At 34.5% G+C, this 14,205-nt stretch overlaps 1 protein-coding gene across 4 annotated transcripts in view; it reads left to right on the top strand.

The window, feature by feature from the left end:
* The window catches only part of SCN2A (sodium voltage-gated channel alpha subunit 2), a 148,324-nt gene that overhangs the window by 62,884 nt on the left and 71,235 nt on the right, over positions 1–14,205 (top strand). For 2 of the 4 annotated variants that reach the window (XM_059052411.2, XM_067026220.1), the window contains exons 4-10: positions 5,935–6,024; positions 6,754–6,882; positions 7,458–7,549; positions 8,433–8,705; positions 11,707–11,770; positions 13,333–13,474; positions 13,616–13,822. In XM_059052411.2, coding sequence (XP_058908394.1) covers positions 5,935–6,024; positions 6,754–6,882; positions 7,458–7,549; positions 8,433–8,705; positions 11,707–11,770; positions 13,333–13,474; positions 13,616–13,822 — 997 coding nt within the window. Of the gene's footprint in view, positions 1–5,933; positions 6,025–6,753; positions 6,883–7,457; positions 7,550–8,432; positions 8,706–11,706; positions 11,771–13,332; positions 13,475–13,615; positions 13,823–14,205 lie in introns of all 4 variants that reach the window. The other 2 variants (XM_067026221.1, XM_067026222.1) reach the window with 1 other exon arrangement.

Genomic DNA, 14,205 nt, shown 5'->3' on the forward strand with positions numbered 1-14,205 from the left:
ATAAGTACCTGACACCATGACTAGCACTTGGTAGGAACGTGATAGCTGGTAGCTAGGACAGCTATTGTTGGTAGTAGGAGCTACAATTCTAGGAGCAGCTGCTGCAAGATTAGCAAAGGAACACTCTCATATTGTTTAAGGAATTCCACAAAGAATTCTGTACAAATCTCTACTGTCTTGAGGCTTGATTTTGCAAACAAAATGTTTATACAGCACCAGAGTTAGGAGCTGTTAATCTACCAAAACATAATGTGGTCAGTTCCAGCCTTCTCATTTTGCAGATGAGTTCATTGAAGCCCACACATGTTTAGTCTTTTTCTAAGACTACATTTTATATAAGTGGCAGAGCTAAAACTTCAGGTTTGGTCTTTTGCAATTTCCATCTAACTAAATCATCTAAATCAGAAGGAAACTGATTTCTGAACCCTCAGGTATAAATAATGTACTGGGGGCATTGCCAGTGTCTCTGTCTCTGTGTATTTCATAGGTTATTTTCAGTGGCTCCAACTTACTATTTCATTAAATAGGAAGAGAGCTTTTTAGCTCATCCCCAAATTATACGGTATCTATGTAGAAATTTTAAAAATCACGGTTTTCATCTATGTAGGAATCAAAACCCAAAAATTATATAGGTCTAAGGGAAAGGAGGGTAAGCAGCTTATGATTTCTACATTTCCTGCTTTCAGTGCTCAAAAGTTATAACATAGTTAGGAATTTGTTAATAACAAAATTAAATAACTCAAGAGTTAACATTATGTGTGTGTCACATATATATGTGACATTTAGTCAGTATTTCTGCTGTCTCACAAATATGCACCAATATGTAGAAAGAGGCCTGTCTTACTTTGCTTTGAATTCTCCATATTTATGTTAGAAAACATCTTACATAAAACTATCTTCTACCTCTAGTTCATATATATTTTAAGTTGAAAATTTCTCTGCAACTTCTCTGGATATTATGTATATTACAAAGTCCCTGGACAGAACAAACGATGTCTTCTCCTTAAGAATAACAAAGAAATGCCCTACATTTTTATGTTTAATAAACAAATGATTAATAGTAATAAAAATGATTGTATACTCTAAGAAAAGTATTAGTACTCTTATCTGCATTTACACAAGAAAACTGAGCCTTAAAGAATTAACTTGCTGAAGCCCATGTGTTTGGTAAAGGATGCATCTGATCCACAGTTCATCACTTTAAAACTCATGTTGCTTCATCCTACCTACATGGATATAGGGGTAGACATCTAGTTTCCATGTCAAAAGTTACATAAACAATTTTCAGTATAAGCTTGAAGTCTTTCCTCATCATACACACATAGGAAATATTTTAGACTTGCCAACTGACAGGTTAGTATCAATCAAAAGGTTAACACATTTTTATTAATACCTGGTATAGAGAAATTAATAGATTTAAAAATCCTTTTTTTCCGGATATTATATGAGGTTAACCTACCTCTATTTTATTTTATATACAAAGTCTCTTAAGGAAATACTATTCTAGGATTCATTGTTCTTTCGAAAAATGTACTTTAGTTGATGTCATGGAATATATATTTAGAAAATAAATATATGCATTTTGTTACTAGTTCTAACCCCTTGAAATCTGCCTTGACATGAAGTTTCTATACTTTTTCAATGTATGGTATCACCAATACCATGTCTACATTTTTTTTCATATTTGTATATTTGTTATCATTATCTGAAATCCTACTATATCAATCACTCACCAAACTCCAAGAATCTTAAAGGTATGTGACTGATAAAATAAATTTATAGTGATTTTAAAAAGTAATGGATTTTGAAACTCTCTATTTAGAGATTATCTGTTAAACTAAAAGCATAAAAACCTGACTCTAGTTATCTCTTATTTGGTTTAAAAGCAAAATAGTTTTATTTGCTTTCCTTTTTGAGCATCTGTCAGGATCTTTAACTTAAGCATATTTTTTATTATTAAAATGATAGTCATACAATGTGAAAAACACGAGTTTGAGTGTAATGATTTATTAATTTTGACTTACTGGGTAATATTCACTCTTTCTATTATTAATATTTGAATATATATTTTACGTTATTATATATACTTAATTTTTATCATTATAAAGAGTAAATATTTTTAAGGGTCATAAAACCATGGCTTAGTCTGTTATGTGACATAAATCTCATGAGGCTATCAATTTCCACTTTATATTTATCCAGTGTTCTCTCCTTCAAAAAAAGTGTAGAAACTTGTGAACTTGACATATCTGAAAACAAATTTCATGCTGTATTTCTGATCCACATTAATAAATATACCATTAAAAAGGGAAAATTTACTTCACTTAGTAATAAACAGTCTTCCAAACTGACATCATTCAATAGTCAATGGACACTGCAAAATGGCAAGGGTAAGGTGGTGAACAATATAGACATGGCCCTCGTGAAGTTGACTGCCTAGTAGAAAAAAAAACAGTGTTAAAATTAGTCATTGGAGGAATGGTATCAGGTGCTACAAGTATATATTACTGATAGACCTAATCAGGAAATGTGCTATTGTGCACAGCATTTTACTGAAAATAACTTTTAATCTGAGTGCTGGAGAAAAAGTTGGAATTGGCTAGGTGAAGTAGAGAGCATGTCCAGGGCAAAGAGGTGATATTTGCTAAGATCATGACTTGAACAAGAGCTTATTTAATTCCATGACCTAAAACAACTGCAATAATATTGGACTGGGGAGACTGGAATGAAGAGTAAAGAAGCTGAAATTGGAGAAGTAGTGAGGAGTTAGACCTCCTAGACTCTTCACTCTTTGTAAGATATTTGATCGCCATCCTAAGGTAGTGGAAAGCTATTGAAATTACATTTACAAAGGTCATTTGGTACAGTATGCAGAAAGGATTGAAAGGACTCAAACATGGATTCAGAAAGACCAGTTTAGATGAAATTGCGGTAATCTAGGTTAGATTTGATGGACACCTGGGCTATGTAGTGATATGAGGATTGGGGAAAAAGTTCACTGAATCCAGGTATTGCAGGTAGAATTGACAACATTTGGTGTTAAGTTGAATGTGGAGGTTTAGGGAAGAGAAAAATGCAAGATCACTCCTAAGTTCCTGGCTGGATCATGAACCATTTTCTGTGATACAGAGATGTCAAAGGGGCAGTATTTGAGAGGAGCGGAGGGGTAGGATGAAAAGATTTTTAGTTTAGTTTTAGAACTGAAAAAATCTGAAGTGTCAATGAGATGAGTAAACATAAGTGCAGATGTAATATGTACAATTGGGTACCATGACAGTTGAGTTCAGAAGAGAGGGCTAGTCTGGAGAGAAATACTTAAGATCAGTGGGCATGTAAATGTACTTGGAGTTATGTATGTTGATGAGCTTTACTAGGATAAATATAGCAGGAGAGGGAAAAATGGCTTGGATATCCGATGTCCTTTTCAAAAAGGGAAATAGAACATTTCAAAGGATACAAAAAAATTGTTGTCCATGAGACATGAAAAATCAAGGGACTGGGACTTTGTGATAGCAAAAATAAGAGAACATAATGAAAGGGGGAAGAATCATGCTTGTCAAATGCTGCTGAGAGAGGAAGTCAAATGAGAACTCAAAATTATCCTTTTGTTTTCAGGGACAAGACATGAAGATGTTTGTCATATTTAGAAAGAAAACTGGTAGGCTAAGGATGGGATAGATAAATGAGGGAAAGTAAAGATAAACATCTCTTCCAAGAAGTTTGGCTGTGAAATGGAAAAGAGAAGTAGTTAGTAGGAAGTAGTTAGAGGATTGTGGGTTATAGGAAAGTATTTTCTTTTTTTCCTCGAAGATAAGAGAGACTTAAGCAAGTTTGTGCTGATAGGACGAGGTGGATAGAGTGGGAAGTGTTAAAGGTAAGAGAAGGAAGAAGTAAGAGGTTTCTGAAGTGTTCTGGAAAGGTAGAAGGTATCCAGAGTATGACTAGAGGGATTGAAAACTCCCCCCATTGAAACAAGAAGGAGGAAAGGATCTTAATACAGAGAGGTTTGTCAATTTGGGGGTGGGAAGTAAAGATACAGCATTCTGATCCTATCTCTTCTCTCAGTGAAGTAGGAAATAAGGTCATGAGTTTGAAATGGGGAGGGAAGGAAGAAGATTGGAGATCAGAGAAGAGTAGAGAATATTTGGAATTGTCTTTGCAGAGTAGGAGGTGCAGTGAAGTGGAGAAATATTTAGACTGTGTTGAGTGTGGGTGAGGCTGGGAACTATGTATTTTGAATGGTGCCAACCGACCAAGGGGAGTCATTTTCTCCAGTAGAGCCTAGCAGTCTAACAGATACAGAGGATCCTCTAGTTTTATATACTAATAGCAAGTCATCTTTAATTTTGTCTTACTTTTTTTTTCTTTTTAGCAATAAAGGGAAAATGTTTCTTCTTTGAAATGGTGTTTTTCTGTGTTCTCTAGGTTGTAGTGCCCTCATGTGGCTGATCCACATGATTCACTTATGACTGTTTTCATGTGGATACATTTTAACAAGCTGAGAATTAAGCATGTGCCTTGCATCACTGCCAGTCAAAATGAAAAATCAATGATTGCTTGGACTAAAGTCAGTTGTGGGTGCAAAGAAGCTTCCTTTATAGATTAACACATAATACATAACACAACATATAGATAACACAACACTATTCTATTTTACTACACTTAAAATCGTGCTGATATTTTGCTATGTGTAAGTAATGTGAAGATTTATAATAAAAATAAAGAGTGAGAAGTGATATTAATAGCATTTATTCACTGGAATTTTTATAAAGTTTCTAAATCTATATTGATAAAGCTCTTGTTTTGCATAAGTACAGCTGAATCCTTCTTGTGCTTTTTATTAACTGTGAAAGAAAATTATTTCAAGTATTACTACCGAAAGTTTTCTTAAAGAGCTTTTGTTGCTGTTTTTCAGTATAAAGGAGAGTGAACTGCATTGGCTATGTCTACACAGGCAAAGTGAGGTAGAGTGAAACAAACCAAATATTTGTTATAAGTAGTGTTCTCTATGATTTAGGAAATTAAAAAAGTAATTTATTGAGTGTCTACCATGTACAAGGCACATTAAGTTGTAGGAGGTTTAATATATTTTAACTAATTTGATCCTGACAGCAATCCTGTGAAATGGTTATTCTTTCTCCCTTTTATAGCAAAGTGAACCAAGGCTTAGGGAAATTATTAAATAATTTGGCCACAGTTACAAACCCAAGAAATGTCAGTACTAGCACCAGCCATCTTCTCTTACTATTCAGAATTTAATGAGCAATCACTGTATATTATATACTCCACTTAGAAAGAATTTTATTGAAGATATTCCACTCAGGTGACCCTTAGGATGGAGTTATAATGCATTCAGTTGCAGTCGTCCCTCCCCATCCACGGGTTTCATATCCATGGGTTCTACATTTGCAGATGTTTGCAGTGTTCAGGATCCATGGTTCCTTGAATCTGAGGATGCGGAAACCATGGATACAGAAGGCCCACTATGGGACTTGAGCATCCGTGGATTCTGGTATCTGCTGCAGGTCCTGGAACCAATCCCCCATGCATACTGTGGGATGACTGTAATTACTGGAATTCTCTTGTTGAATTTTTGTCGGAGTCTTCATACATGCTGAGCTTGCACTTCAGTCGAGTCTGTCATTAAAGAAAGAAAAAAACTTAAATTTATAAATTATTTGCCAATGAGCTAACTTCTTTTCATTTAATCTTTTTCATTACTAAAATCACATAAGCAGCCTCCAAATAATTGATGGCTTGGCCTGACATGACTTGGTTATGGAGTTGTTAAAATTACAGAAATAGAAAAAGCAAACTCAATAATAAAATAATAAGGGCATAAAAGTTCTAAACTTCATGGTGGTGAAAGACATAATGGTGTATGAAAGTGAAATTTTCCACTGAATTTTGTCTTCCTTGACGGTATTCTTCTACTTTATTCAATGTGCTCATTATGTGCACTATTCTTACCAACTGTGTATTTATGACCATGAGTAATCCTCCAGACTGGACAAAGAATGTGGAGTAAGTAGAAGATTTTTTTTTAAATCTTGCAATATTGTTATCCCTTTATGTGCATTTAATAACTTGAGACCTCATCAGTTTCTTTAGCAAATCATACTTAGCTACTACAAACCAGTTAGTGATTCAAGTTCATTTCAACCACTGATTTTCTGTAGGACAAAGCTTGCACTGGCTCATTAAGTTGCTCCAGTTACTGCACTGATTTGACTGCCAATATTTGTAGCTCTTTATCTTCCTTATGAGTCTCACACTCTTTCAGAGGTCATCAGTGATTACTAATATCTGATGATAAAAACTATACCTAGTTTGTATGTTCTTTTCCTCATGGCTATCACCTTTCTCTGTTTTATTAGTATATATTTCATGGCTGTTAATGATGCACATTTTATTAAACAAAAAAATCTTCATTTATTTTTGTTGATAACCATTTCCTTAAATTAGACCAAAACTAGTGTATTTCAGGTAATATCTTCATATAGAACCATATTATTGGGGCCTTCAAATGAATTAATGTAGCAAGTACAATACTCATTTATAGTCAATGAGAATGTCTTTCAGAATGTAATGTTTCTTTCTTCCTTAAGTACTACCTAAGGTCTACATCATAGGGAGACCAATATAGAACTATATGGAAGCCTCTAATTTGTATTTGTTGTTTTTCTCCTTTAAGATATGTACATGTAAATTACCTACTGGATCTTTAATGTGGGGTTGGCTATTTTCTCTCAGGTACACCTTTACAGGAATTTACACATTTGAGTCACTTATAAAAATACTTGCAAGGGGCTTTTGTTTAGAAGATTTCACATTTCTGCGGGATCCATGGAATTGGTTGGATTTCACAGTCATTACTTTTGCGTAAGTATCTTAATACATCTTCTATCCGGGAAGAGTAAATCATTAGTGGGAGCCTACACTGTATTTCTCCTTGGTGGTTTCCCTTAACAGATCAAGCATTTTTCTTGGTTATTATGTGAATTTAGGATATTTTTCTTCCAATCAGATTGTGCACTTTGGAGAAATTAGGGACTATTATAGTAAATTACATGGTTTTGATTTCAATTAGTGCTGTAAAGCAATAAAATAAGTTTCCCAAGTAACAGAGATTATGATTGATGACAATGCCATTTTTCTCTTAATTGGGAAATCTGATGGCAACACTCATTGAAGTTGAAAGATCTTGATGAAAGACCAACTTAGACTTAGATTTCCCTAAATTCTGAATAACTCTGATTTAATTCTACAGGTATGTAACAGAATTTGTAAACCTAGGCAATGTTTCAGCTCTTCGAACTTTCAGAGTCTTGAGAGCTTTGAAAACTATTTCTGTAATTCCAGGTAAGAAGAAACTGGTATAAGGCGGTAGGCCCCTTATATCTCCAACTGTTTCTTGTGTTCTGTTATTGTGTTTGTGTGTGAACTCCCTATTACAGATATGTGACAGAGTTTGTGGACCTGGGCAATGTCTCAGCGTTGAGAACATTCAGAGTTCTCCGAGCACTGAAAACAATTTCAGTCATTCCAGGTGAGAGCTAGGTTAAACACCGAGGCTGACTTTAGCAGCATTGGTGCTACAATCACAGCTTTTGTGCGTAAGCCTTGTTGCTTCTCACCTATTGCAAATAAATTTGTAAAAAAGCAAGAATCAATACATCATATTTTGGGTGGATTTGATTCTTTGCTTTTACTACTTGCTTTCTTTAAAATGATCTGTTCTAAATCAGCCTTTGAGTTTAACAAGTTTTTGCATGAGGCATTTGCAGTAACAGGCTACATGGTTTGCGTCCTGTAACATCAAGCTTTCTGCATAGAAGCTAAACTGTAAGGCATTCAAACTGCTGCAAATTCGACCAGTTAGATCTAAACCTGGTAATTTTCTTAACTTCAGATAAATGAAAGAGCAAGGGATAGCATGAGTGCTGCATGGGGCTCAGTTTTCAGATGTCTTCCTTTTTTAACCCATACTCAAGCTTGCAGAATTCACAAATATATAACCTCATAATTCAGTGACTTCAAGATTTCTTACTGCTTTATTCATATAGATTTTTATAAAATCAATAAGAGGTTAAGGAGTAAGACATCTACAAATAAAGGCAAAAAATTTATACAAGGTTGATGTTTAAGCATGAATAACGAAACCATTTCTTTTGCTTTAAGGAGTATTTGGAAATACACTTTTGGTTTATTTCCATTCACAGTTTTCTAATGAACATACAAATTCTGCTTTCATTCATTTTCACCAGCTAGCAGGCTTTTCATGAAAATGTTATTCAATCACAAATATTAAACTAATATTGTTGGCATTCTGCATGACATCTTTATTTTCCAGGACAAGCTCATGATGTTTTTGTCTGTGAAGTAGCTGTCGAATAGTATATTTAAATTCCTCCCTTTGATTTTATGTGTAGGCCTGAAGACCATCGTGGGCGCCCTAATCCAGTCAGTGAAGAAGCTCTCAGATGTAATGATCCTGACTGTGTTCTGTCTGAGCGTGTTTGCACTAATAGGATTACAGCTGTTTATGGGCAACCTGCGAAACAAATGTTTGCAATGGCCCCCAGATAATTCCTCCTTTGAAATAAACATCACTTCCTTCTTTAATAACTCATTGGATGGGAATGGTACCACTTTCAATAGGACAGTGAGCATGTTTAACTGGGATGAATATATTGAAGATAAAAGTAAGATATACTCTTTTAACCATTAAGCTGTTTAGTCCTTTAAATATAAAAAATATATGTATAGTGAAAATTGTCTCAATTTTGATGTGAACCAAATTACTTACACCAATTTAAGATAATATATATGATACAGAAATCAAATGGTATCTTACTCCTTTTTCCTTATCTTTCAATCAACGTGATAAAAGTTACCATTTGAAGATGTGTTCTTTTCCTAAACCAGTCTTGACAGCAATGCAGTATAATGCTTTATAAACAAAAATATTTATTTGTTAGGGATTGATCAGGAGTTTTCAGTCATCTTAATAAATAAATCAGTAGTTTGAACTATTCAATGTATTTTGCTGACATGGATTATTAAGAAGTCTGAGGAAAAATAATCTGGCCCTATTTGGTTTGACTCAATATATGTATTGAGTGTATATGATGTATCTGGAAATGGAGAAACTAAGATGAAATCTGAATTTGTGTACACATCAGAAAGTTAAGCAACCTCAATCCAGCAAGTTACTTATTGATGAAAAAGTGTAAACTCAAAACCTACCTTTATAATATTCTTATTCCAGTTTATCTCTTTGGTATCAATCATTGTGTTAGAGTTGTTTATCAATACAGTTTGAATTTATTTTAGAGATGGACATCAGAATATACTTATGATATGCTTTAGTAAAATTTCTTATCATTGAAGCCAGCCCCTCTGTCATTGGAATGTCCAAGTCCCTCCCTCTCCTTTTTTTTAAAAATTAATTTATTTTATTAATTTATTTTTGGCTGCGTTGGGTCTTCGCCGCTGTGCAGGGCTTTCTCTAGTTGCGGGGAGCAGGGGAGGTTCCTTGCTGAGGTGCGCAGGCCCCTCACTGCAGTGGCTTCTCTTGTTGTTGCGGAGCACGGGCCCCAGCTATGTGGGCTTCAGTAGTTGTGGCACATAGACTCAGTAGTTGTGGCTCACGGACTCCAGAGTGCAGGCTCAGCAGTTGTGGCACACGGACTTAGTCGCTCCGCGGCATGTGAGATCTTCCCAGACCAGGGCCTGAAACCATGTCCCCTGCATTGGCAGGTGGACTCCCAACCACTGTGCCACCAGGGAAACCCCCCTCCCTCTCCTTGTGCAATTAGCTAGCCTACTTCCATTGATCTTTTGATTATCAATACTCCATTGGGATACTTAGTCTGAGGTATCCTTCATGGTTTTTAGAACCAGGTGAAATTTTATCACTTCTCACATTATATTAATGTTTTAAGAATTAGTATTCTCATGAAGATTTTTACTGAAGAGATTAAGATTCTTTGGACAGGAGAATAAATAAAACACGATTTCATTATTTATGAAATTTCCCATTTATTAATGTTATAATAACAGAACAGTGACAATCTTTGCACATAAATCTTTTCTCTATTTCTGATTGTTTCCTTCAGATAGATTTCTATTAGTGGAATTTTGGTGGTGTTAAAGGGTATAACGAGATTAAAGCTAGGGAGACATAGTGTCATATTACTCTCCAAAGAGGTCAGACCACTATATACCTCTTATAGCAGTGGCCATCTTACTGAATTCTCATTAATATTGATTATTATCATATTTTAACATCTTCTGATAGAAGGAAAAGTGTATCCTCTTTTTAATTATTAATGTGGTAGAATCTATAATTGTTTATTAGTATCATTAGCAAGTTATATATTTAATGTAATATGAATTATCTGTTGACATTTTTACCTGTTATTCTATCAGGTGATAGTATATTGGGGGAAATTCATAAGATCTCTATAATTTATCAAGTATGTTAACATTTTGTCTTTTTTTGGCGAATATATTCTCCAGCTTTTTTTTGTTCTTATTGTTTGTTTTTGATCCCTAAGTGATTCTAATTTTTAGGCAATCAAGCCGTCAAATTTGTTTTCTTTTCTCTATATTTAAGATTATAAAATGCTTCTGGATTCAGAAATAATAAAAATTTTCACCTAGATATTCTGCATATAAAATAGCCACCTGTATATTCTGCATATAAAACAGCCACCTGTATATTCTAGATTGAAAAGAAAACCTACATATTTAATGGACTTGTCTTTAAATCTTTAATCTCTAAATATGTAGAATTTTTGATATTTGTTATAAGGTAAGGATCTAAAATTTTTTGTGAACCTATGACCCAGATTGACCTATATAATATATTAGGGTATTCCTTGAATATAGGCTTTTAAGTATTCCTGAAAACTATAGTAAAATTTTTTTTGTGGGGGTTATGTGTGTGTGTGTTTTTAATGTATATGTGTCTGGGTGTTTTTGTATGTGAATATGTAAATATGTTTATATATGTGTATGTTTCCTGAGATCATCTTTGCAACTTATTAAATTTATATATAAGGTATTCCTTAAGAATAAAAAGTAGGTATACTTAGAAAATACATATCTCCAAAGAAGCAAGTTTATCTTGAAAGACAGTATTCAAGCCAAAACTCAAAGCAAAACACTTACTTACAGTATCATGGAAAGAGCAAACAGCTCAGTCCAATTTTCACAAGAAATTAAGTTAAAATTGGTAGGGACAACAAAGGTCTGAATCTAGTTTGGGTCCAGGCAAAGCGTAGTTGTAAAATAAAATGTTATTTCATGGCAGCATTTAGAAGCAACAAGGCTTTCCTATCTCTCACTTTTTGTGCCAAACAGCCTTAATTTGACAGCTATTTTTTGAATTATCCCAAGCAATTTGAGTTTATATTTGCAATAAATGCTGATAGAGAATGTTATAATAGTTATTCCTTACCAAAAAAATTCTTTCTAAATCAATTTTCTAAACATTTGTTTAATCAAAAATGTTTTTTGATATTTGTTTAATATTCAATTATTATTAAAATATTTTCATTTAGCCCTATACATATTTATTATTTTATCAATTTCATCATGGTTTAAATAAAGGTAAGCTTTGTTACCTAGGCAAAATGGCTGAAGTGTTTTGAGGGTTTTTTTTTAATGATTCTTTCTATTCTTTGCTCTTTTAAATAGGTCACTTCTATTTTTTGGAAGGGCAAAATGATGCTCTGCTTTGTGGCAACAGCTCAGATGCAGGGTAAGTGATGTTTTGTGTTGAGTCTCAGTCCACACTGCTCCATCGGCCTTGATAACCTGCCACCTTCCACCCATCCAGCCCCTGCTTGCTCCTCATTCAAAGCCCTGCATAAATTCCACTTCACGCTGACTCTCAAAATAGCTGGGATAAGTGTGGATTCTCACCTCCTTCACACACTCACTCATCCGCAGCAATTATTTTTCTATACTAGGTCACAGCTAATCTTGCAAATTAGTTCAACAGAAAATATTGGGAAAAGCAGTACATATACATAAGAAGCTTAAATTAATAGAATTCATAAGCATGTTCTTTTATAAGTGTGATATTCTATATAAGCTAATGTGGTCTCCATGGCATAAAATGTAAGATATCTGAAGATAATGTCAATATCTGAGGTGTGGTGAGTACATGTTTAGCATATTTTAGCAAAGCTGTTAACAGCACAGACTGGAGAGTTTACATGAATTCAAACCCAGACTTCACCATATAACGTCACCTCTCCTTGCCTTGATTTCCCCATGTGATAAATAGGAATAATTATAGGGTAGCTGTGAGAATTAAATGGATTAATGAATGTTTAACTATTACAGCATTCAATAAGTACTTTTAATTATTAGGATTGGCATCATGTGAATGCTTGTTATTAAGAAGTATTGTACCTGGAGCTAAAGCAAGGAGAAAAATTCAGAGAAATAGTTACCTTTCTCTAGTTGACAAGATTTTAGCATCATAGACAGAAATCTAATGTTCTTTCTGTGGAAGATGATACTGTGGACATTAGTAGCTAATACCTGTAGCAAAAAACCCAATGGTATCAGCATCAGGCTTTGCATTTGGCTCATGTGGTAAAGATTGTGCTGCCTTTACCTCCAGATCTTAGTGATAAGTAAAACAGACTGATTTAAACTCTTTCTCTGTACTATACTAAACGTTTTACATATGATATCTTATTCAATGATTGTAAGTTTGGGAGGCAGGTTCTGTTATTAGCCCTTTCTTAAATATGAGGTTCTCCAAGACTAGCAAGTGTGGGAAACTTGCCCAAGGTCTCGCAGCCCAGAAGTGTCAGGCACAATATTGAGGCCAGGTCAGCTTGATCATTAAGGTCATACTATGAAACCTTCACTCTGCAGACTCATTCATTCCTCTCAATGTGCCCCCACCATCTTTTCTTTAGCCCTCTTGCCTACCTCCACATTCAACACACTTCTGCCTCTAGGTATCTTCAGTGAAAATCAAATTTTTCCCTGTAGACTTATTTTTCTGTTCATGTTCACAAATCCCAGAAGATAGTAATCATAATATGATTGCTTTTATATGGAGACATGATAAATATAATAATGACAATCATGAATCACAGAGGAATCCACAAATAAACTTAGCAGATTCTGTTGTTATATAAATCAGTCCACTTAAGTGCTGGGTTGAGCACTGGCTAAAGTGAGAGAAATCTGCTTTCCTTGGTGTCTCATAAAATGGATATTGGCATCTATAAAAACAGGAAAGCCAGCCATCCAACTTATAGTTACTGACTTCCTCTCTTTCCTTTAACCTAATAACAGCCAGTGTCCAGAAGGATACATCTGTGTGAAGGCTGGTAGAAACCCCAACTATGGCTACACAAGCTTCGACACCTTTAGCTGGGCTTTCTTGTCGTTATTTCGTCTTATGACTCAAGACTTCTGGGAAAACCTTTATCAACTGGTGAGAACAGATAAAATGATTCTTCTGGGAAGCATGAAATACTGAAATCAAGAGAATTGCTATAATATACTTTATTACTTAGAGTGTGAGCTCATAACATCCTGTATAAAATTTAATAAAATATCTCTTCCATTTTTGCAGACATTACGTGCTGCTGGGAAAACATACATGATATTTTTTGTGCTAGTCATTTTCTTGGGCTCATTCTACCTTATAAATTTAATCCTGGCTGTGGTGGCCATGGCCTATGAGGAACAGAATCAGGCCACGCTGGAAGAGGCTGAACAGAAAGAAGCTGAATTTCAGCAGATGCTTGAACAATTAAAAAAGCAACAAGAAGAAGCTCAGGTATAGTAGCAAGCTTTGAGCCTTTTTGTGTTTGTTTATCTCAGCTCTCTGACCACACTGTCGAGATCAGAGTCATTTAACACACAAAATCAGCGGTGGTAATTGATGTTCGAAACAAGTTATATGTACTTGGTAAGTGTTAGGAGCCTGTTTGGTTATTAGGAGATTATTATTTTATTTTGATGATTATTTACGGTCAATAGTAATGGCATCCAAACACGACGAATTATAATGACTTGGTTGACATTTTTTTCCTCCCTCGTGACCCTTTATTCACTCAAGCTCACAAAGTAGTTATACCTACATGCCTTCAGTCGAAGTATTTTCTTAATCTTCTGAGGAAGCAGAATTCAGTTATAATTGCTTCTTCGTTAGTGTTGCTA

This window comes from Kogia breviceps, chromosome 2, assembly GCF_026419965.1.
Source record: "Kogia breviceps isolate mKogBre1 chromosome 2, mKogBre1 haplotype 1, whole genome shotgun sequence".
Classification (NCBI taxonomy): Eukaryota; Metazoa; Chordata; class Mammalia; order Artiodactyla; family Physeteridae; genus Kogia; species Kogia breviceps.